The sequence below is a fragment of the Ovis canadensis genome, chromosome 1 (genome assembly GCF_042477335.2).
Source record: "Ovis canadensis isolate MfBH-ARS-UI-01 breed Bighorn chromosome 1, ARS-UI_OviCan_v2, whole genome shotgun sequence".
Classification (NCBI taxonomy): Eukaryota; Metazoa; Chordata; class Mammalia; order Artiodactyla; family Bovidae; genus Ovis; species Ovis canadensis.
The window spans coordinates 168,351,809-168,376,845 of record NC_091245.1 but is presented as its reverse complement, the minus strand read 5'-3'; the positions used below and the strand labels follow the sequence as shown (position 1 = coordinate 168,376,845).

Here is a 25,037-nt window from a genome sequence, read left to right as displayed (position 1 = left end):
TAAGCCACTTCTATTCACTGCTTTTCTGTACTTTACATAAGAAGACCAGATATGCATGAGGAATTAAACCACAGAAGACCGAACACTATTTCCTATACATTTTCAAAATGTATAGACCCACTTTTTGCCTTCTTATTATTATCAGACAGTTCCTTTTCATTCAATATTCATCATTTAATCCTTCTCATTTAGTCCTAATAATCAACCCTATAAAATAAGGTTTATTACCCTATGTTACATATAGGCAAACTACAGTTTACATAAATTAAGTAACTTGCCTAAATTAACACAACCAGTAATCAGTAGAGTCTGGAACTAAACTATATGTTTGGCTCCAAAACTCCAGTATCTGATACATTACTCTGCCTCTTGCTTGTAATATAAAGGTCATATAAAGTACATTATAGCATCTAAAAGACCTCTGATAATTCCTCATTAATATCCTTTGTGGAAAAATAAATAACATCCATAGTTGAGTTGAGAGTATTGTACCAATATTCATTTCTTGATTTTAACAATGCTATACAAGATATTATCATTGGGAAAAGCTGGGCAAAGAGTATAGGGGAACTCTGTACTGTCTTTGCAATTTCTTATGTAAGACTATTTCAAAATATAAAAGCTATTTTAAAAAATCCATTTTAAAAGCTATTTTAAAAAGATTATTTCTAGAATCATATCATATGAATACCATTACAGGAGACTTCTGGTGCTATGGTTAGATAACTCCAAGAGTTTGACTAATAGGATCAATACATATTGGCTAGGGATACACGAGATCTCTGGCCAAAAGCAGGAGGATTAACTTGATTGTTACCCAATGGGTGGTATCTACTCCCCTGAAGAAGGCCTTGATAACACTAGGATGTTTTCAATGGGACATGGGTTTCTGGAGGACAAAAGCGGCCACTGGTCATCCTGATTATTCAAGGGAGAGAAATTTGCTTTGGAGACATGAAGATCTGGCCCCTGGAAAAGCATCATTTTTGTGCAGTACATGATTTCACCTGGATTTTCCAGAATTCAAACTCTAAGGTAAAGATAAGGCTGGATAGAATTTCTGGTTGTACAATAATTAGGAAAAGACCTAGACCATGAAGAATTCATAAAGACACCATCCTGCAGGATTCTGTGCTCCCTAAAATCCCAAAGATGTTATCTGAAAAGACAAAATGTATGGGTCAAACTAATTCTCACTAGCACAAAGATCAAATTGTACCTTTTAAATAATACTTGTAACACTCAGTAAAATATTTATTAGAACTATAGATTATTCTAAACCTAGAAGGAGCCTTCCATGTGAACTAAGCTAGTTGTTCCTACTCCTTAGTATCCGTAACAATCACTTGAGGCCCTTGTTTAGCACAAAGATTTCTAGCTCTTACCTCACAGGTTCTGACTGAGTAGGTAAGGGGTGAGGCTCAGGAATCAGCATTCTAACACATCATGTAGATTCTGATGTAGGCAATATTCGGGCCCACTTTGTAAAATACTGTGTTAATGTTAACAGCCCCATTTCATTATATAATTACCTGCCTCACTCAGAAAAGTTGTGTGACTCCTAAAATCACATGAATCATTAATTGTAAAGCTGGAAGATAGCTTAAATCTCCTTTTAGTTCAATGCTCTTGCCAAAAGACCACCTTCAATTTTACCATAAAGTATTAACATTTTGTAATGAGTCTCTATTTTGTAATGTCTCTCCTGTGCATGGAGGAGAAAATATCCTTGCCTAGACCTTCTTTTAGATACTTTTCTAAATTACCAGTCACTTTAGGTGACAATTCCATGATTCAGGTGGCAATCCCAGACTAAGCTTACACTGCTTGTTGTCCTTCTGGGGAGTTTCCTTTGGGTGTTGCAACCAGTAAAGGTCTGCCTTATAGCCATTCAAATTTGGTGGCAGGCACACATCGACTTTTTTTTTTTTTTTGAAGGATGATTGTTTTAGAGAATTTTGTTGTTTTCTGTCAAAACTCAACATGAATCAGCTATAGGTATACATATATCCCCTCCCTTTTGAAACATCTATTGTTTAATGGAATTATTCTCAAAAAATGACTGAGAGGGCTGCCTGGGATAGAGGGCGAGGTCCTACAAACATTAAACGTGGTGGCAGCAATTCAGACAGCCAAGCAGCTCCCCACACTGCACACAGCTCCCCGCACTTGAAGCTTATAGGTAAATACTCTGAAGCTTATAAGTAAATAATGTGGATTGTATCAATGTCACTTTCCTGGGTTTTATTATATATATTATAGTCATGTAAGATGCTATCACTGGAAGAGCTGGGTGAAGGCTACATAGGAACTCTCTGTACTATTTTTATAACTTCTTCTGAGTTTAAAATTATTTCAAAAAATATTCTAAGGGATGATATAAGACTGAGAAAAACAAAAAAAATTCTGACCTCAGTTTTTCCACAACATAAAATCTCAATAAAGCCTATGCAATTTCAATGAAAAACATTATTATTGCCAAGAATTAAATGCCAAGCTAATCTGGAATCCATGTGCCATGGTACCTAAAGAAAAATTATCAGCTGGAAAAGTCCTTATTAGTATTTACTAACTATCCATCAAACAATTACTCCAAAAACATACTATCATTAATGAGAAAGTCATTAAAATTAAAAAGTCAAAATAACATGACATTCCAACATAGAAGGACTGGCAAAAGGCATGGGCGGTAATGTAAGCTGGTGCAGCCACTGCGGTACACAGTATGGAGGTTCCTCAAAAAAGCTAAATATAGAACGACCGTATGATCAAGCGGTTTCACTCCTGAGCATAGAGCCTAAGAAAGCAAAAACAATAATTCAAAAAGATATGCGCACCCGAATGTTCATTAACAACATTGACAATAGCCGAGATATGGAAACAACCTAAAAAGAAGAGCACTTTAATTATACTGAAGTATAAATTCACTCTGCCAGCTCAGAAAAGATGAAACTGCATGTGCTGATGGAAAAGCCCTTGTAATACATTTCATCAGAGCAAAAGGCAATGTTCACTATAGGAAGAGGCACAGAATAAAAAGCACAGAGAGAAACTCCTGATCTTAAGGTAAGCCTTTCAATAATGACCCCTTGTTTTATTTTAAACTTTTGACATTCCCCCTATTTAATACACGGGCTTCCTGGTGGCTCAGTGGTAAAGACTGCACCTGCTAATGCAGGAGATGCAGATTCGATTGCTGGGACAGGAAGATCCCCTGGAGAAGGAAATGGCAACCCACTCCAGTTCCAGTATTCTTGCCTGGGAAATCCCATGGACAGAGTAACCTGGCAGGCTACAGTCCATAGCGTAACAAAAGAGTCAGACGCAACTTAGGAGCTAAACAACAATAATATATAATACACAAATATGAATGAATAAAAACAAAACTGTTCTGAAGTCAAACAAAATTTTTTATTTTCAGTTACCGTTTGGATTTATCTATATGACTAGTTTTTCATGATGAAAATCAGAAGGTGACCATAATTCTTAATCTAAATATTGAGCTTCTCACAGTGGATACTCCCAAAACCATTAACAGAATGGTTTCCAAAGAAGGAAAGAATATTAATTTTCCAGAAGAGGCTTGATCGCTCAGAGCTTTTGAGTAATAAAGTTTTTTTAAAGTATAAAGGAGATAGAGAAAGCTTCTGACATAGGCATCAGAAGGGGGTAGAAAGAGTACACCCCTGTTAGTCATCAGCTGGATAGTCACTAGCAGTCTGTTAATGAAAGAAAGCAATGTCTTAAAACTCAGAATGGCACCAGGCCCCTCACCCATAAGATGCATTTTGGGATAATCTTGGCACCAGATGATTCATCCCAGGCCATAAAATGATTGACTTGAATCTTATAGAAGGGCAGATTACCATACAAATAGTTTTGTTTACATAGATTAGGGGAACAATATCCGAGTATAACATACTGGTTTGTCAAATAGGTTCTGAGCCATTAGGCAGAACCGACCTGAAGACAGAGTCTGAGGTAAATGCATAGTACATTAACATAGCTTAAGACAAACATTCCCATAAGAAAAATGCATTGGTTAACTCAACGTTTGAGAATAGTTAACTTCAGGTGAAACCAGGTGTCAGTGTGGCAACACAGTATTTTAAGAGAAGCCTCCTTTTAAATTTGCATAGAGAAGGAAAAAAACACGGCTAGTTTGTTTCCTCCTCCCGCTTAAGAGAGATAAAAATGTCTGACACTTGCAGCCTATTTCCTCCGTTTGGAGACCCCTGGCCTTCCTGCCTGTTACCCTCTCAATACCTTCAGACTAATCCATACCATACCTGAGTTGTGTTGAGAAGGCAGAATATGTAGCTGAAGATGACCCTGATGTCATCATTATCAGTTAGCATTAAGTATGCCAGAATCCAGGTAATTCCAAAGACAACTGCAACAGATAATGTGCTAAAAATCTTCTTTAGGGATGAAACCTTCTTTGTGCTAAATAAGAGAAAGCAAGACAGAAAATACGGTTCAATTCAGGTTCTTATTTTTTTAATATCATTGTTAACCTCTTATTGAAAATACATGTTCAGCTCCACATATACACTGTTCATTAAACAACATTATGCTTCAGGTAGAAAAACCTATGCCACTCTGGATAAAATATATGTATATGAAAAGAAAGAGAGAGAAAGAAAGCAAGGAAGGAAGAAAAGAAGACAAACAGTGATATCTGTTTAAAAGCTCAAGCATAAACACTTCCTTAAATACAGGCAAATTTCACAAAGAATCAACTTTTCCTTGGAATGAAATTTGATTTTAGTGATTATTACTACTGGATTAGTAATTCCTTTTCCAGGGATCTGGGACCTTTGCATGCTATAGGTTGATAAGCCTTTAAAGTGTAGACTTTCCTGTTAGGCTGTCATTCCTGGTATCTGAGCCGGGCCTTCTGACTTACTTTGGTCAGTGGGACATCAGCATTTGTTCCGCAACCAGAGGCTTGAAAGCATTCTGCTCATCAGAGCGCACCTTTTCTTATTGCTCTATGAAACCCTGAAAGTACTATGTTAAGAAGCCTGGACTGGTTTAATGGACAGTGAGACCACATGGAGCAGAGATAAGCTTCCCTAACTAAGTAGTTCCCACTCAATACCAATTACTACCAACATCAGAATGAAAGTGACTCATCCTAGATTACCTACCAGCATTTAAACTGTCCAAGACCAAAACAACCACCTGACCCACACTCAAGCATATGACAAATAATAACTATTTGTCAGTCTAAACTGTTAAATTTGGGGGTAATTGTTATATAGCAAAACTTAACTGATACTTGGAAGATAATTTGTTAAAAATTAAATTCTAACTAACTCTTCATTGTAATAAGTCAATTTAAGAACCATGGCCTGTCAGTCAAAATTTTGAAATGAATTTGTTTGATGGCTATGGCCTAAATGATACTCCTCTGTATAAAGGAAATTTAAAAATTCACAGTTAGGCTAACAAGACTTTACCAAAGTTTTCTTCACTGCTAAAAAACAAGTTTGAATGAGTATAAGTGATAGTCTTTTCCCCACAGTTCCCCCCAATATAGGCTATTATCCATATAGGAAATATGATAATTACTCTTGACTGGTAAAGTATACATTTAAGATTACATTCATACTAATTATGATTGTTTTTCACCCACCTGTTCATATAAAATAGATCTATTTAGTGACCAACAAAGTTCACAGATATACTTACAGTAAGTTTACTTGGATTAAGCAGTCTTATAGAATTAAGCCTGAATTCATAGCTTCATTAGCACTGTGTTCTAACCCGTTCATGCTGTAGGATACGGAAGTGGGAGGACTGTATGTGTTTAATAGTTTCTCTTCTTTGTCTCTCCAATCAAAGCTCTTTCTGTATGTCAGTGATGACAATGAAAATGCTTATTGAGGTCATAAAGGTTACAGAGAGGAATAATTAGTTCCCGGGAAGTAATAAACCAGAGAGTGCACACCCTATCTGCAGGGAATGTGGGCCCAATCTTGCCAGGTGTTCTAATTTTTTTCAAGAGAAAATATAATTTTTAAGTGAAATCTCTCAATTTTTATGTTTGCAACTAATTTTCAAAAATTTAAAGTCATTATGTGATTCAGGCAACACATGTAAAATATAACCTACAGTTGCTAGTCTGTGAAATGAAAATACAGTCACTGGCATCTCCTTACAACCCTTTCATATTTTTAATTATTCAAATCTGATGTCATGAATATTTGGGACTGGGAGATAAAAGTTTTTCCTTGATGCCTTTGAGTTTAGTTTTGTTAGGCTTATATAGCTCAAAAGTAACTTAAGTAATGCAGTAGCCTCATAGTATCGATGTTGGAAGATGAGATGATTCATTTTCTGAGACAAAGTGTAAGAAAAAAAATCTGTCCTAGAAACCACATATTCTTGCATTTTCCTGGAGTCTGAAAACTCTTCCAGGAGCAGTGAATATATTACTGTACTGTATTATGTACTATATGAACCATGCCTGCCAACTTCTCATTCACTGGGAATCTTACCTTGTCAGATTCTGATTATTCTTCCACAGTACTTTGACTACAATGATAATAAATATAACAATGTTGCTGATGAGGATAAGGGTCACAGGTACAATGAATGACCACAACAATGGACTTGCTATCAAACCACTGCTTCCTTGAGTTGCCAGCCAGCAGCTGTGGAGAGAAAAGAAATGATTTCAGCAAATTAAGAAAGGTATACAAACTCTTCTCTATGCTGTTCACACTACTGACACTCACTCGACTGAAAGACCTGCTAAAAGTCAATATCCCTTTGCCTTATACATATTGGAGATGATTTTCAAGAATTCAACTGACTAGAAAAATGAAATGCATTGATTCTGCCAAATTTCTCTGTGAGACTGTATGGTCTAGTGGAAAGAAAGTGGACTTCTGAGTCAAGCAGTCCTAAATTTAAATGTCCCTCTCTGTCACTTACAAGGTGTTTGATGTTAGGTAAATTACTATTTTATTTTATATTTAAATATGTAACACACTCAGATGGCTCAAAATTTTAAAGGTATAAATTATCATAGAGAGGCAAGACCCTTCCTACAACTATCCCTGGTCACCTAGTTTGTATCTCTGGTGGTATTCACTGTTTCTTGTGTATTCTTCTACAGTTAGGTTATGCATACACTGGCAAAGGTATACATTTTCCTGATTCTGAAGCAAATGATAACATATGATACTTCTTACTTTACTTAAAAACATATCTTGGAGATTACAATGGAGTATTACTCAGCCATTAAAAAGAATACATTTGAATCAGTTCTGATGAGATGGATGAAACTGGAGCCGATTATACGGAGTGAAGTAAGCTAGAAAGAAAAACACCAATACAGTATACTAACACATATATATGGAATTTAGAAAGATGGCAATGATGACCCTGTATGCAAGACAACAAAAAAGACACAGATGTGTATAACGGACTTTTGGACTCAGAGGGAGAGGGAGAGGGTGGGATGATTTGGGAGAATGGCATTGAAACATGTATACTATCATGTAAGAATCGAATCGCCAGTCTATGTCCGACGCAGGACACAGCATGCTTGGGGCTGGTGCACAGTGATGACCTAGAGAGATGTTATGGGGAGGGAGGTGGGAGGGGGGTTCATGTTTGGGAACGCATGTACACCCGTGGTGGATTCAAGTCAATGTATGGCAAAACCAATACAGTATTGTAAAGTAAAATAAAGTATAAAAAAAATATCTTGGAGATTATTCCATATTAGAATATAAAGATTATCCTCATGAGTTTTCACAGTTGCATATTATCCCATTATTTCATTATACCATAAATTATTTAAACTCTCATTAATAGACATTTTTTAAAGTTTAATGATTAAAATTATTTGATTAGATCTTTAAACTTGCTGCATCTATCTATCTATCTATCTATCTATCTATCTATCTATCTATCTATATACTGCTACTGCTAAGTCACTTCAGTCGTGTCCAACTCTGTGTGACCCCACAGACGTCAGCCCACCAGACTCCCCCGTCCCTGGGATTCTCGAGGCAAGAACACTGGAGTGGGTTGCCATTTCCTTCTCTAGTGCATGAAAGTGAAAAGTGAAAAGTGAAAGTAAAGTCGCTCAGTCGTGTCCGACCCTCAGCGATCCCATGGACTGCAGCCCACCAGGCTCCTCCGTCCATGGGATTTTCCAGGCAAGAGTGCTGGAGTGGGGTGCCATTGCCTTCTCCGATCTATCTATCTATCTATCTATCTATATTTATTTATTTATTTTTGACTGTGCTGACTGTGCTGGGTCTTGGTTGCTGGGGGTGGGTTTTCTCTAGTTACAGAGAGCAGAGGCTGCTCTCCAGTTGCAATATGTGGCCTTCTCATTGTGGTGGATTCTCCTGTTGCAGAGCACGTACTCCAGGCACTCAGGCTTCAGCAGTTGCAGCACATGGGCTCAGCAGTTGCTGCTCCCGGGCTCTGGAGCACAGGCTGTACAGTTGTGGTGCATAGGCTTAGTTGCTCTGCAGTATGTGGGATTTTCCAGACAAGGGATTGAATCCAGGTCTCCTGCATTGGGAGGCAGATTCTTTACCACTGAGTCACCAGGGAAGCCCTCATTGCATCTGTTTTTGTCCTTTTGTCATTGTTGGTGGCAGTTTTGGTGGCATATTTTTCCTAATTTATGAAATTCAGTAATCATCTCCTGGCATTGTTATAAGAATAAATTCATTCATTTAATAAGTATTTATAGAGTACGTGTTATGTGCCACATTGTTCTAGATACCAAGATGTTAACAGTGAATGAAATACCAAAATTCCTTTCTTTAGTGAAGTTATTCTGGTACAGGAAAAATAAATAAAACTAATGCATTAATAAAATATATACCATATATCAGATGTTAACAAGTGCTGAGGAGGAAAATAAAACAGGGAGTGAGGGTAGTTACTACCATGTGTATGTGTATCTGTGTGTGTTGCATAGGGGAATTGGGAAGGAAGAGTTTCATTTTAAATAGAGTAATCAGGAAAACCCTTATGGAAAAAAGTATTTGAGTAAAAATCTGAAGTAGATGAAGGGGAAGGGTGTTCTCACCAAAGGGAACAGCAAGTACAAAGGCTCTGAGCTGAGAGCTTAAGAGGCCAGTGTGGCCAGAATAGAGTATGTAAGTAGATGGGATTAGTAAAAAGACACAAATTATGTCTGGGCTTTATAGGTGACTGAATGTACTCTTGGCGAGAAAGAGAAACTTGACATGATCTGTTTTTAGTTTTTAAAGTATTATTTTAGGTGCACACATAACAGAAGAGCACATCCAAGAGGAGGAAGTCGGCTAGGAGTCTACTGCAACAGTCTGGTGGCCTAGACCCAGGAAGAGGAGATGCTGAGAAGTAGTCTGATTCCAGATATGTTTAAAAGTAAAGCAAAAGGATTTATCGATAGGCTAGATAGGAGATATAGGAGAGTTACAAGTGACTCCAAAGTTTTCGACTTGAGTACCTGGAAGATGGAGTTACCACCAACTGAGCAGGGGAAGACGATGGATGGGAAGAGCAAGTTTGGGAGGGAAAACCAGGAGATGCACCATCCACTTGTCCCAGTCATGGGAAAGTGTCAGGAAGACAATGGGGTATTAATGAAATAATGTGAGAAGCCCTGGCACGTATTTGGCAATCAATTAATTTATGTTTTCTGCAGGTAAAACACCATTATTATACATGCTAAAGTATTTCTAAGTTGTTTTGCACTGGAACGTTGCTACAATTTAAATTATTAGAAATTATTTGTTTTTTGGTTTACTTTCATTTTATTAATTTTTACTGAAGTAAGTTTATTATTTTTTATTCTTTTTTGGGGGTATAGCTGCTTTACAATGCTTGTTGGTTTCTGCTGAACAATGAAGTGAATCAGCTATATGTTTATATCTTCCCTTCCTTCTTGGACCTCCCTCTCACTCCCCATCCCACCCATCTAGGTCAGAAATCATATTTCTAAGAATGACTTAAAAGGAAATTGTGATGATATTCAGATCTCTGTTATGAATTTTAAAAGTGAAAAGGAGTGCTTACAATCCATTAGTAGATAGATTCAGTCCAGCCTTCAGTAAAATGGTGAAAAAGAGCAAAATTTACCTTCAGGGTTTTTGGCTTTCCTGTCCTTTCATCTGTAACCAAAAGACAACCCCCCACCCCCTGCCATCCCCAACCTCACAATCCCCTACACAGAAGAAACAGGAGGGCACTTGCCTAAGAATTTAATAAAATCCTACTGAGAAGTACTTTAAAATCTCAAGATACTTCTTTGGTGACTAAGCAAGTGGCCATCAAAGTTTTAAATTAAAAAGATGGGCAGATTTCTGACCCAGGCAGCCTAGAGAAACACAGTTTAAAAGAGAAGGATAGGATAGAGAAAGAAAATGAACATCCAGCTCTATTGGATAAAGACAGACTTGTGAGTTGCGAAATAAAACAAAGATTTCTCTTTATCTCTTTGAGTCTTGAGTTGTTTGAACTTTAGATAACACAATTTCTAAGAATTACTATTTGGACTTTTGTCACGTTGTGCTGCTGCTGCTAAGTCGCTTCAGTCGTGTCCGACTCTATGCGACCCCATAGATGGCTGCCCACCAGGCTCCCCCATGCCTGGGATTCTCCAGGCGAGAACACTGGAGTGGGTTGCCATAAGAGTGAAAAGGGAAAGAGAAGTCGCTCAGTCTTGTCCGACTCTTCACAACCCCATGGACTGCAGCCTACCAGGCTCCTCCGTCAGTGGGATTTTCCAGGCAAGAGTACTGGAGTGGGGTGCCGTCACCTTCTCCCTTTGTCGTGTGTGTATACGCATACAAATGTCTATAAGGTCCGCAGTTACCTCACACAGATTGGGAGACCTGGACGGGGAACAGGCTTGGACGCCTGTGGCCGTGAAGAGGTGTGCCTGAGGAAGAGGCTCCTCCTCCCCTCCCCCATCTTCTGTGTTACTTGGAGGGATAATCATTAAAGATTTGTTCTCACGAGCCTCTCTTTAGTTATTCTGAACCTAATAACTCAGATTTTGAGACTGCTGAGAAGACATGGATTCTACACGGAGACTGATCCTTGTAGGAATGGAATTTATAGAATTAAGGTTCAAGAGTCACAAGCTCAAAGTTGAATCTGATCAATAGCTATGAACCTGAGGTCTGAAGAGTATTATAGGTGAACCTCAGATGAAGCATTTAACTCCTTGGTGATTTTGTCATGAAACATGGGAAAAGATAGCTGTAGCAGATAGAGCATAGCTTCCAGAAAATTCTCCCTCAAGCATTATAATTTCCCAGTGGTTACTATAAATAACACTTCAGGAAAGTCTGAAAGAACCTATATGGTAGGACAGAGATCTGGGAGATAGAGCATTAAACAGGAGTGTGGCCTGTCCTGCAATCACCCCTTAGTTGGGTCCTGGAAGAAGTAGCAGTACATCAAGGGAACTGGGGTAGGGATTTCAGACATGACTGGTAGAACTGGGAGCCATGTTTGGGGGACAGGGAGTATGGTATATTGAGAAGCAATTTCTGGGAGCATAACTCAAGAAAACCCAAAAAAGTCCTTCCTCTTTCTAAATATATCCTGAAGAAATGTGAACTTTGATGCATGTGTACAGGGTAGAAAGGGAGAATAAGGGTCCAAGATGAAGCTGATATTCATGTCACACATCCTTTCCTTTCTTCCCAACTCTTATTTTCAGTTGCCAGTGTTTTGCCTAACATCTAATGCTATACTCAGCAAAGAATCTGCTCTCAGTTCTTTACAGCTCAGTGTGAATAAATTTAAGACAGCAGGCCTCTTTCTACTGAAGACGTCTATAGGCATGGGTCTAACCCTGTGGTTCAGTTAGGGTAGGAAATTAATAATAATGCAATTGGAGGTGAATTACCTCTCCCACAAGATATTTGCATCTTACTCTTGATCTTCAATTGTGGAATTAAAATTTTAAAACCCATCAAAAGATATTTATTCTCAATTAAACAGAAAAAAGTAGTGCCTGGAGCATGTGGCCACTAAAGTCAAGCCAGGCAGTTAGCTCCCTATTTTACACTTGGTCATAGTCAGCCCTAGAAATAGGTGAGCGCCCTGACACCACAGCCTTCCCTTGTGTATACTGGACATTTCCGAGAGTTCTGTTCTGATTTAAGTTGGTCTGAGAATTAAAGCAGAATCCAAGGATAAGAATGGTTGCATTTATAAAATAAGAAGGGAAAATAAAAAGCAGTTACCATTTGGCAGCAGAAATACACATAGAGCTTTCGTCTCAATTTCCTCATACAAATACCATCTCCTCAAGCAAATACCATGCATTCAGTTACTCCCATTGTTTTTTCCCCCAAACTTTAAACTTTTTATGTTGTATTGGAGTATAGCCGATTAACAGTGTTGTGGTAGTTTCAGGTGAATAGCAAAGGGACTCAGCCATACATATACGCGTATCCATTCTCCCCCAAACTCCCCTCCCATCCAGCCTGACACATAACATTGAGCAGAGTTCCATGTGCAATATAGCACATGTATACATGCAGGTACTCCCATTACTGACAGTTAATTATTCACGCTGGAGTCACAGAGAGAATTTATGTGTGAATAAATCATCATGAAATACTCATTATAATCATATCAACACAGAATTGGTTCATAAGCATGGAGAGTGCTCAAGTTATAAAATGTTTTCACACTAGTTGATCCCTCAGAGTAACCCCAGAGCAGGTATTACTATTATTGTTATTCCCATTTTTTAGATAAGAAACTAAGATAAGGGGTTACTAAGGATCACATTTCTTGTTTCCTATGATTTTCAGAGGTAATGAAAGAAGACAAATTTAATATTAAAAAGTTCACATTTATAAATTTAGAAGGAAGGTAATTACTTGCTTTGTAAATGGATTTATCACAGGAAGTTTTCATATCATCACATTTAAAATATAATGTGCTCTTTGAGAATTTGAAATACACAGTTATAATATGACAATTATAAAGTGAGATGCATATTACAAGTACCTTTGGACTCGATGTCATTGAATAGTTACTCTCAAAAAAAAAAAAAAGGAGCATTTAAAAAATAAAACTTACATTTCCTCTTGCCGGTAGTCTAACTCCCACTGTGAATTATTTCCATTCTGAGAACAAATAATTCCCACTGTCAAAGCTACCACTATAGCCGGGCCTCCTATGTGATAAACAGAATTGCAGAATAAATAATTTACCCAAACCTGGGATTAATTATAAAAGACTGTGAATGAATTGTACATCTGACCTTTTTCAGGATATATTGTTCTTTCTACTATAGACAATGTACTAAGTGCTCTACAGATGCAGGTCAACAGTGGACATAGTTTCTCAGTATTTTATTTTCCCTGTCAGTGTTGGCTATGCATAACAACTCTATACCATTTCCAATCTTTTTGTAACTGTTAACACAATGTCCACTCTTAAGTGGCACAATTTCTCTTTCATTTGAATAAACTTAAAGTTAGATAACACTAAAACGACTCTCCTTTGTAGGAACCCATTAAAATTTTCAAATTATTTTTCTTTAAAGAGTCCCTCTGACTGCCTTGAAATATTTTTTTTAAAGTAGCCAGAAAGTTGATTACATGTAGTCTAAATCTCAAGTCTAATTAACAGAGATGTTAAAGGAAATAAATATTTTGAAGTTAGCTCATGATGTGTCACCCCACTCCAGTACTCTTGCCTGGAAAATCCCATGGATGGAGGAGCCTGGTAGGCTGCAGTCCATGGGGTTGCAAAGAGTTGGACACGACTAAGCAACTTCACTTTGACTTTTCACTTTCATGCATTGGAGAAGGAAATGGCAACCCACTCCAGTGTTCTTGCCTGGAGAATCCCAGGGACAGGGGAGCCTGGTGGGCTGCCGTCTATGGGGTCGCACAGAGTCGGACACGACTGACGTGACTTAGCAGCAGGAGCAGCAGCATGATGTGTTTAGGATACCTGCCTTGATCATATCTTTCCTCTTCACAGAAGACACTCCTTCACTAGACAGAAGGCACTCTTAGTGATTGCTGGATGTTCCATCTCCCCTATCTTAAGGCCTTGTACAACTAGGTCTTCAATGGGTGTTTGTTTAAATTAAATGATTTCAACAAAATTAAATTTCTGAGAAAGTGGAGAAGCAAACACTTACCCCATCCAATTAAAGAGTTAAAAAGGATGAAATGCCGAGGAAGAGGCTTCATGGTCCTAATTAGAAGGAAACAGAGCTGGGCAGCACTGAGTCCCATCCAGACAAAGGTCGCTAACCCAAAATAGTGCAGTAAGATGGCAATTGCAGTGCACTTGGGATTCGAGATGACCACAGTGTCTTGTCTGAGCATTACATTATCACTCAAGTCAATATTATTGATGTCACTGTTATTTGTCTTTATGTTCTTATTGGAGTTTTCAATTCCAAACACGAAGAAGAGGTTGAAGATCAACATCGATGCACACAGACTAACCAACACCCAGGTTACTGAGGTTTTTCTGACTTTCCTGAAAATAAAAAATATAATTAAATAAACAAAACAGCTACAAAAAAAGAAACTCTAGTGAAATTGTGAGGTAACAAAAGGATTATTACCCATGTAAACCTAGCTCATAACCCAGTTGGGCCAGCTGGTAGACAGACCTTCCCAACTACATCAGAGAAACAATCTCTTCTTATCTGATTCCCGCAAAGAAGTGAGTTCAAGAAAACAGGTTGATACCTCCTTTCTTGAAACTGTGTTCTAATCAAAGGTGATAGCTGTTCTCCAGAAATGCCCATTTGTGAACTCTATTTCCACAAATTTCCAGGCCCTGTGTGTCCCTCTCCAAGTGACCTGATACAGCTAAAGGAATGCAGCAGATGGCCTGGCAGCCAGGACCAAATTATCCATCAGACAAAGTGGTGCTTAGTCCACAATATGTTTATATTTCTATGGCCCACAACAAGGTCTTCTAATGTAAAACAGAGCTTCTAATGTATGCAGGTCAGGAAGCAACAGTCAGAACTGGACATGGAACAACAGACTGGTTCCAAATAGGAAAAGGAGGACATCAAGGCTGTATATTGTCACCCTGCTTATTTAATTTATATGCAGAGTACATCATGATAAATGCTGGGCTGGAGGAAGCACAAGCTGAAATCAAGATTGCATGGAGAAATATCAATAACCTCAGATATGCAGATGACACCACCCTTATGACAGAAAGTAAAGAGGAACTAAAAAGCCTCTTGATGAAAGTGAAAGAGGAGAGTGAAAAAGTTGGCTTAAACCACAACATTCAGAAAACTAAGATGGCATCTGGTCCATGGCATCTGGTCCCATCACTTCACGGCAGATAGATGGGGAAACAGTGGAAACAGTGTCAGACTTTATTTTGGGGGGCTCCCAAATCACTGCAGATGGTGACTGCAGCCATGAAATTAAAAGACGCTTACTCCTTGGAAGAAAAGTTATGACCAACCTAGACAGCATATTAAAAAGCAGAGACATTACTTTGCCAACAAAGGTCCGCCTAGTCAAGGCTATGGTTTCTCCAGCAGTCATGTATGGATTTGAGAGTTGGACAATAAAGAAAGCTGAATGCCGAAGAATTGATGCTTTTGGACTGTGGTGTTGGAGAAGACTCTTGAAAGTCCCTTGGCCTGCAAGGAGATCCAACCAGTCCATCCTAAAGGAGATCAGTCCTGGGTGTTCATTGGAAGGACTGATGTTGAAGCTGAAACTCCAATACTTGGGCCACCTGATGTGAAGAGCTGACTCATTGGAAAAGACCCTGATGCTGGGAAAGATTGAGGGCAGGAGGAGAAGGGGATGACAGAGGATGAGATGGCTGGATGGCATCACCGACTTGATGGACATGGGTTTGGGTGATCTCCGGGAGTTGGTGATGGACAGGGAGGCCTGGCGTGCTGTGGTTCATGGGGTCTTAAAGAGTTGGACACGACTGAGCGACTGAACTGAACTGAACTGAATGTAAAAGAGGGCTTCCCTGGTGGCTCAGACAGTAAAGAATCTGTCTGCAATTCAGGAGACCTGGGTTCAATCTCTGGGTTGGGAAGATCTCCTGGAGGAGAGTGTGGTGACCTACTCCACTATCCTTGCCTGGAGTATCCCCATGGACAGAGGAGCCTGATGGGCTGCAGTACACGGGGTTGTAAAGAGTTGGACATGACTGAGCAACTAAACACAATGTAAAACATGCCTGAGGACTGTTCCTTCATCTGAAGATATAATTTGAGGGTGTAAAACCAACTACTCTTTAAAACTCATGACATATCATAGTTCTTTGTATATTATGGTATGAAAGTGAAAGTGTTAGTCGCTCTGTTGTGTCCAACTCTTTGTGACCCCAGGGACTATAGCCAGCCAGGCTCCTCTGTCCATGGAATTCTCCAGGCAAGAATACTGGTGTGGGTTGACATTCCCTTCTCTAAGGAATCTTCCCAACCCAGGGATCAAACCCAGGTCTCCTGCACTAGAGGCAGATTCTTTACCACCTGAGCCACCAGGAGAGCTTACAGTCCTGTATTTTAAAAAGTTATAAAATTTCCACTCACTATCATCCAGACCTTTCTGTGTTTTTCAGACTACAAGGCCTCTTGAAATAACTATTTCCCCTATTAATGTGCTTAACGGTCCCATCACTTCATGGGAAATAGATGGGGAAACAGTGGAAACAGTGTCAGACTTTATTTTGGGGGGCTCCAAAATCACTGCAGATGGTGATTGCAGCCATGAAATTAAAAGACGCTTACTCCTTGGAAGAAAAGTTATGAGCAACCTAGATAGCATATTCAAAAGCAGAGACATTACTTTGCTGACTAAGGTCCGTCTAGTCAAGGCTATGGTTTTCCAGTAGTCATGTATGGATGTGAGAGTTGGACTGTGAAGAGGGCTGAGTGCCGAAGAATTGATGCTTTTGAACTGTGGTGTTGGAGAAGACTCTTGAGAGTCCCTTGCAGTGCAAGGAGATCCAACCAGTCCATTCTGAAGGAGATCAGTCCTGGGATTTCTTTGGAAGGAATGATGCTAAAGCTGAAACTCCAGTACTTTGGCCACCTCATGCAAAGAGTCGACTCATTGGCAAAGACTCTGATGATGGGAGGGATTGGGGGCAGGAGGAGGGGACGACCGAGGATGAGATGGCTGGATGGCATCACGGACTCGATGGACGTGAGTCTGAGTGAACTCTGGGAATTGGTGATGAACAGGGAGGCCTGGCATGCTGCGATTCATGGGGTCGCAAAGAGTCGGACACAACTGAGCGACTGAACTGAACTGAACATTAATGTGCTTAAAGTTCTAACACCTTCAAGTACTCCTCTATTTCTAATGTCTCAGAATCTGATGAACAAATCTGTTTGCCAATTATATTAATATATGCTTTATGATTTTACAACATTGATGACAATTGGAGTGAGATAGTAGGCAAACATAATAATTATGCAGCTACCACAACTTATTCAGATGGGATCAAATAAATGTTCTAGTGTCTTTTCAAATGAAAGCACAGACAGAAGAGCTTTCACTTTATGTGACAGACTTGTAATTACATGGCATGTAATTTTCCTTCAAGGCGCTTACCACAATTTATAATTATATATTTATTTCTGTATGTATGTGTGTAATGTCTGTCTTCTCCCAAGAATGTAGATTCCCAGGGAGATGAGCTGTCTTGTTCATAGTTTATATTTACCTCCTCACTTGTTGCTTAGAGCCTCACACTGTAGGCCAAAGGCGACTAAAGAGACACAATAACTAAATAAATTGAGGGGGTTGGAAAACAGCTAAAATGGACATTTCTAGAACACCGGGAGCAATGTGAACAGGGATATTAACATGATAACATTATATTAATGTTAAATTCTTGAGTTAAATTTTCTGAGGATAATAATATTATGTAGGAGTGCCCTTGTTCTTAGGAGATACATACATGCTTGAAGAATTTAGAGACGATGGTCATGATGTTTACAACTTACTTTCAAAATTTCAGGAAAAAACAGAAAAAGAGAGACAACAAAATATTAATAACTGGTGAATCCAAGTGAAGGGTATATGGGTATTCAGTATTCTCTTTCAACTTTTCTGTAGACTTCTAATTTTTTATAAATCGAACTTCAGGGGAAAAAATGTTGAAGTAGCAATACCTTTAGAACAAAAGACCCCTGACTCTACACATCTGAGAAAACGGTGAAGAAATTTATCCGGGAGAAATAATTCTGAAAAAAAGAAGCATTGTGAGACATCTTGAGTTTGAGAAGAAACCAGGTGGGAGTGCACAATGGACCCATTTATTCCACAGATATCCCTCCACCATGGGCCAGGTACTGTGCTCAGCCCTGGGATGGACTTATAAAAACAAGACAAGAGAAAACAGCAACAACAAAAGCAAAGGAGGCCACATCAATTTTCATGCTTAATGGGAAAACAGTAGACCAATAAGCTAATAAATGAACATGCTTACATTTACAGATTGTTACAAATGTAGCATGCGACAAAAAATAAGAGCTATGCAAAACTGGATCTTGAGTGAGGAGGTCAAAGTAGAAAGAAATATGTGTTTAGGCTTATTTTTAAAATTAGTTAAAAAAAACTATGTATTTAAAAATCTTTTAAAATGTTTTACCATTTGAAATATTAATATAGTTTAAAATTTACTTCTATCCTCAAAAACTTGCTGATTAGCAATGTTTCTTTCTTTCGCAAATGCAAATTGGTAGTTACGCTTCTATTCAATACTAAGGAACTATGGCATTAATGAGTTAGTGTTGTTATTTAGTCGTATCTGAGTCTTTGGGGACCCCATCAACTGGAGCCCACCAGACTCCTCTGTCCATGAAATTTTCCAGGCAAGAATATTTGAGTGGGTTCCCATTGCCTTCTCCGGGGATCTTCCTTACCCAGGGATCAAATCTACGTCTCCTGCTTGGCAGGTGGATTCCATACCACTGAGCCACCAGGGAAGCCCATTAACGAGCTACAGAACCACATGAATTTTATATGATAAACATGGTATGTAATTTTCCTTCAAGTCACTTAACATATTTTATAGTTCTATATTTATTTATGAATATTTCTTAGCCTCTCCAGGGCTGAGTATCCTATAAAATGAGCATGATGAATTAAATCTCACTTTCTTTCTAGTTCTAAGAGGCTGTATTCTAACGGAAATATGCTGAGAGGAAATAATATCAGGGTAACAATTTCTCTCATGAGATGAGCCTGCTTCTCTTCTTACCTGGTGCCGATCTGAAATATAATTGTGAGAGCCAGACCAGCAATGGACAGTGCACATCCAAATGTGGAAAATACATCTAGTGATTCAGGATATTTATATTCCTTCTTGAAACTCTGGAAAATAAGTTAAGACTCATTATTTTAAAATAGCTTCTCTGAAATATCTATGAAAGTCAACATCACAAAGAGTTACATTGGTTAAAACAGTCAAATATATTGGTCAAAATATCCAGATATGTCCTTTTATATAAAGATATATTTTAAAAGGAAATAAATCAACCCCTTCATCTCTAAGCAGTATTCATGAAATAGCGGCTTGAGAACAGTTATCTAATTCAGTGAGGGAAGACATAAACACTATTACTCAATGTCTAAAATCAAAGTTGTTTGTGTTATCTAAATTGGCTAGAGTTGTTTTATTAACCTGTTACATTATTTGTATGCACAACTGTAATCCAAGGGGAAACCTGCATATCTAAGCTCATGTACTAAAAATAAAGTTGCAGAAATACTTTCCTAGATATGAAAAGATATTCATTTTTGCTTTTGGAAAGGGGGACCTAACCTTTGTGAAATATACCTATATCTACCGCAGTATTTTAGTATATAGTCTCAGAAAAGTATGTTCCATATGAGTATGTACTCTTAGACATGTGGAGAGGTAATAATGGTGGTCACTGGGTGAATAGAGACATATGTATAGAATTATTTTTGCCTGCCTGTACTTTTTAATTTTTCAAATTATTATTAGAAAAGCTGTATATACTTATTTATAAAACATGAAAGTTAAATGTAGAGATATAATTTTAAAACACACAAGTTCCCCTTTACTGCTATTACCCCACATCAAACCCTGCCATCTCTTCTCCAGAGGTGATATTTTTATTTTGGCTCTGCCAGGTGGCTTGTGGTGTCTTAGTTCCCCAACCAAGGATCAAACCCGTGCCCTCTGCAGTGGAAAAGCACAGTCTAACAACTGGACCACCAGGGAATTCCCCAGAGGTGACCTTTATTTTAACGTGTTTACAATATTACCTACATCTCTTGCACAAATATAGAGGGTTTTGTTAACATAATCAGATTATTTTCAAATTGCTATTTCACTGTTTAGATATCATAAACATTTTCCCATATCAGTATATTTCTTCTTAATAAGTAGACTTTCACTCTATATGCATTGAGTGTGTATTGCTTTAGTAGGAAAAAAATAAAAATAAACTTCATTTTAAAAATATCATAAGGGCTTTCCTGGTGGCTCAGTGGTAAAAATCTGCTTACCAATGCAAGGGCCACAGGTTCAATCCCTGATCTGGGAAGATCCCACATGCCGTGGAGCAACTAGGCCCATCCACCAACTACTGAACCCAAGTACCACAACTACTGAAACCCTCGCACCCTAGAGCCCGTGCTCCTCGACAAGAGAAGCCACCGCAATGAGAAGCCTGTGTACTGCAACCAGTGAAAAGGCCATGCAGCAACAAAGACCCAGCGTAGCTAAAAATAAATAAATGTAAACAAAATTATGTTTAAAAAATTATAAGACAAAAATGTCACATTACTTCCTATGTGTAGTATACTAAGTAGATGACAAAGAATCAGACTATCTATATCTTTAGATCTTAGAAATCATCTATTCACTCAGAGTTTATCTGCTCTTAAACTTTACATATTAATACAATTCTAATCACCTTTTTAAAAATTTTGCAACTCAAAAGTAATGATAAATATTAACATGTGGGCATTGAGGCAGATTCAGATATTAGAAAGAACAGTTGAAAGTTTGACCTCAAAACAGGAGAAAAAAAACTATGAAAGTATAACCTGTATCATTTAATATGTAAAGCAATCTGACTTTCACACAGCTATTCAGTAATGCTAATGATCTTAAGATACCAAAAACATTAAAATTGTATCTTTACTATTTTCTGACTGAGAAAGCAGATCTCTCTATAATGCAAGTTATAAAATAATCAAAATCAATTTTAAATATTTGGTAATTAAAATAAGAAAATGATAATTACTTCAAAAATATTTTAAAAGCAAGATTCTATAATTTGATATTCTATGCTATATCAGTATGTTCTGATCCCCATTGGCTTCCCAAACATGAATATTTCTTAGCTAACAGAAAATTAAAACATCCACTTCTTTGGAAGATTTATAGTGTTAAGAGCCCCTTAATAAAGGGAAGACAGTCTACATCCCTCCCCATTCCACTGCAGTATAAAAACATTCCATCTAGCATAAAAAATAAATATTTTTCCTTTTGCCAGAATAATAGTTTTCTGGAAATGCAATAAACGAAGCTCCTCTTCCTAAAAAGGTCAGTTCAAGAACTCTCAAGAGGTATATAAACACCTGGATACCAGAGCTGTTACCAGTTACTCATACAGGGTAGCATTAGAGTGAAAAGAACACATAGAGGAACTATGGGACAAGTTGAATTAGAAAGCTCTTCCTCTTATGCCTTCTGGCATACATTTAGTAACTTAGATGCTATAATGGAAAAAGCTCTGAGTAACTTATTCAAACTCACCCACAGCTATGTACATGCTGAGCCATCTTTAGCACTCAGCTATACAGCCTTACCTCTGGCTGTAGCAACTTCGTGCTTCAGACATGCAAGTTAGTTGAATGGAGTCTGTCAGCTCCTCTTTTGCACATGTGCTCCCTTCTCATTATTAAATACACAGTTCTGAATTCATCTATCTTAAGACTATTTTGCAAAAAGCTCTATTCTAATTGCCTCTACCAGCACTTTTTTTTTTCATTCTCTAACTCCATTCCTTGTTTTCCCATTTAATCAAAGTTGAGTTGAGTATTTATGTAAGCTAATCCCCAAATCATTTCCAATCAGCACATAACACAATTGTGTATAAGTAAAACTCTTGTCCAGAAAGAGATTACCATGTAAACCCTTACCATCAATACAGCAAAGTTAGTAGTATGGTTGCAGTGGCAGTGTAGAAATCCATTAACGGGCTTCTCTTTGTGACAGCCATATGTGTCCCAATCCTTCATGGAAAAATTCCAATAGACACAGGCATAGGAATGAAGATGGAATTCTGTTTGGTTGTACTGTGAATTAATAAGACAATGGCAACTGATTTTTCAAAATGCTTAATTGTGTGGAAAAAATCAAATAGGCTAAGATAAGCTTGAAGTGAAAGTTTTAGTCACTCAGTCATGTCTGACTTTTTATGACCCAATGGACTGTAGAGCCCACTAGACTCCTCTGTCCGTGGGATTTCCCAGGCAAGAACAATGGAGTGGGTTGCCATTCCCTTCTCCTGGGGATCTTCCCGAGCCAGGGATTAAACTCAGGTCTCCTGCATTGCAAGCAGATTCTTTACCATCTGAGCTACCCATATGAGAAATCAATTGTATGATTATGTATGATATGTACTGATACAAAGCATAGCATCTTTATTACAGATTAAGGAGAAGAAAGAGGATATAAAATTCAAAGTAGTTAATTTTACACTTAGCTAGTGTGATAAAAATATGGATGGGGAAGAAGTTAAAGTCAGTCTTGTCATACAAACTTTCAAAGAGGTATTCTGTGGATTTTTTTTTTTTTTTGCCCAAACTGTCCCTGATTTTGTAATTAAGAGTGGGCTGAATTATTTCTGTTAATGGGAAAACTCACCCTTGGACTAAAGACCATTTCAACAGAAGCGCTCTGATTTTCCACGTTTTCATCTGTTTTGCTTGAGACAATTTTTTGACTAAAGTCTGATTTAGTTATAAAAGTTTTTGATTGGAAAAGCTTGTTGTTTTGATACACTACAAAGCCACATGCCTTGACATTAGCTGTGAGGGGGGAAAAAGACACTAAAATCAATAAGGGAACCCTAGGGTAAGTAAGAAAGTCCCATGCCATCACTGAACTGCATGACTGCTTAACACTCAAGTGAAATACAGAAAATAATGGTCTGTTGGCTGCCTTTATTTAACTGCAGCATCTAATTAACACATATAACATATGATTGGCCATTCTACCCACATTAATTTTTTCCCTAAGATTCCTTATGTTCTAAATGGAAACCATAATTTCTGCCTAATCCACCTAAAAAAAATACCAAAAGGATCTCATGTATAAAGTAAACCTTGCTTTCTATGCAGTGAGACAGTGAACACAATTAGCTCAAGACCATGTTGCTTCCCCCACTGACAGTCGAATAAGAAACAGCACACAGTGATCATCAGCACAGCAGTGCCTAGAGGACTGCTCTGGGAGGTCTGGCTCCTATTCAGAGGGACTGAGCAGAGACCAGTTTATTAAATCACAGAGCCAGCAGCTCAAGTTGTGCATATCAGGGATTCTTTCAACAGAGTAAATACTTTCCATCAGCTCTTGAACTAGTGGTTTCTGTTATTTCAAGACAACCACAGGCTTTTGCCCAAGGCTGGAAGATGACTGGGACATATCCCTTCAGGACACTGGAAAAACTGGTCAGCTGTTTCTCAGAGAGCCTGCAAGAGCCTGGCTGCAACAGGGGGTTCTGCAGCAGGGCTGCTGGCCGTGGCAACGGTCAAACAGAACCACCTTTGAAATGCCTCCTGACACTTCATAGAACTCTTGGCCATATTTAAAACAACAGAAGCAACAATAATGAATATACATTTTAGCTGAATACGTTCCCTAAACTCTGATATCTTTACAAGTGAAAAGCTTGCATGTATTTGTGTGTGTATGCGTCTCTGTGTGTATATACATACACACATATATATTATATACATAATAAATACAAAGAAAACTAAAATGGTGGTGGTAGGGCCAGCATAATCAGTCTTGTGCTTTGAGAGATAGGTAGGTAAGGCCCTGACAGTCCCCAACACATCCTCCACAGCCCCCACTTTGCTCTGTCCTCTTCTGGGAAATAAAGACTGGCTTCTGAAGAGTTTTCACATCATACTGAGTCCACCAAATTGTTCCTTCTTTGTCACACTAAGTGACAAAGTTAACCGTAAAAATGTAGTATGGCTGCTTTTCAATCTTATTTTTATAAAAGAATGACTGCTTGATGTAAAATCCAAATCCATACAAATGTATACATTTAAAAAATGAAATTCCCTACTCACCCCTTTCCTCATTCCTACATTGGTATTCTGGTTGTTTATTAGAAAATCATCTTTTCATCTAGATAGTTAGATTCACTAGAACAAATTATACTTACCATTATGATTTTAAAAGAATCTCCATATTTCAAGATCTAATCCTCCTTGATGTTTATTTATATTTTCTCTCTCTTTTCTTGATCAAATTTATCAGAAACTTGTGTATATTTCATTAGCCTTCATGGAATCAATATTTTATTTTGTTGATCCATCTAGCATTTGTTAATTATGTCCCATTTTTATTAATTTATGCCATTTTATTAATTCTTTTTTTCTAGATTTGCTAACTCTTTTACTTTTTAAGCCTCTTTAGGTGAATGATTATTTTTTAACAATTTCTCATATTATCTAATAGATTTATTAAGGGAAATACACTTTCCTTTAATTACATCTTTCTCCACATGCCATAGGGTTTCATCTAAGGAGTTCTCATTGCTATTAATTTTCAAGGGATCTGTAATCTGTCCTTTAATTTCCTTTCTAACATGGTATTTTAAAATTCTTAACTGGATAAAATTTTGGCTATTCTTAATGGTACATTTATAGTTTCATTGAATTGTGGTCAGGAACTATGTCCTGTACAGCTTTATTTTTTAATTAATTAATTTTTAATTGAAGGATAATTGTTTTACAATATTGTGTTGGTTTCTGCCATACATCAACATGAATCAGCTCTAGGTAAAATGT

General features: G+C 37.9%; 1 protein-coding gene across 1 annotated transcript in view; it reads right to left on the bottom strand.

The window, feature by feature from the left end:
• ADGRG7 (adhesion G protein-coupled receptor G7) overlaps nucleotides 1-25,037 on the bottom strand; it is a 66,768-nt gene that overhangs the window by 2,571 nt on the left and 39,160 nt on the right. The window contains exons 9-15 of the mRNA XM_069552106.1: nucleotides 22,879-23,042; nucleotides 22,152-22,307; nucleotides 19,231-19,343; nucleotides 14,150-14,496; nucleotides 13,075-13,171; nucleotides 6,507-6,662; nucleotides 4,290-4,446 (exon numbers count right to left, since the gene is read on the bottom strand). Of these exons, the coding sequence (XP_069408207.1) occupies nucleotides 4,290-4,446; nucleotides 6,507-6,662; nucleotides 13,075-13,171; nucleotides 14,150-14,496; nucleotides 19,231-19,343; nucleotides 22,152-22,307; nucleotides 22,879-23,042 (1,190 nt within the window). The remainder of the gene's footprint in view (nucleotides 1-4,289; nucleotides 4,447-6,506; nucleotides 6,663-13,074; nucleotides 13,172-14,149; nucleotides 14,497-19,230; nucleotides 19,344-22,151; nucleotides 22,308-22,878; nucleotides 23,043-25,037) is intronic.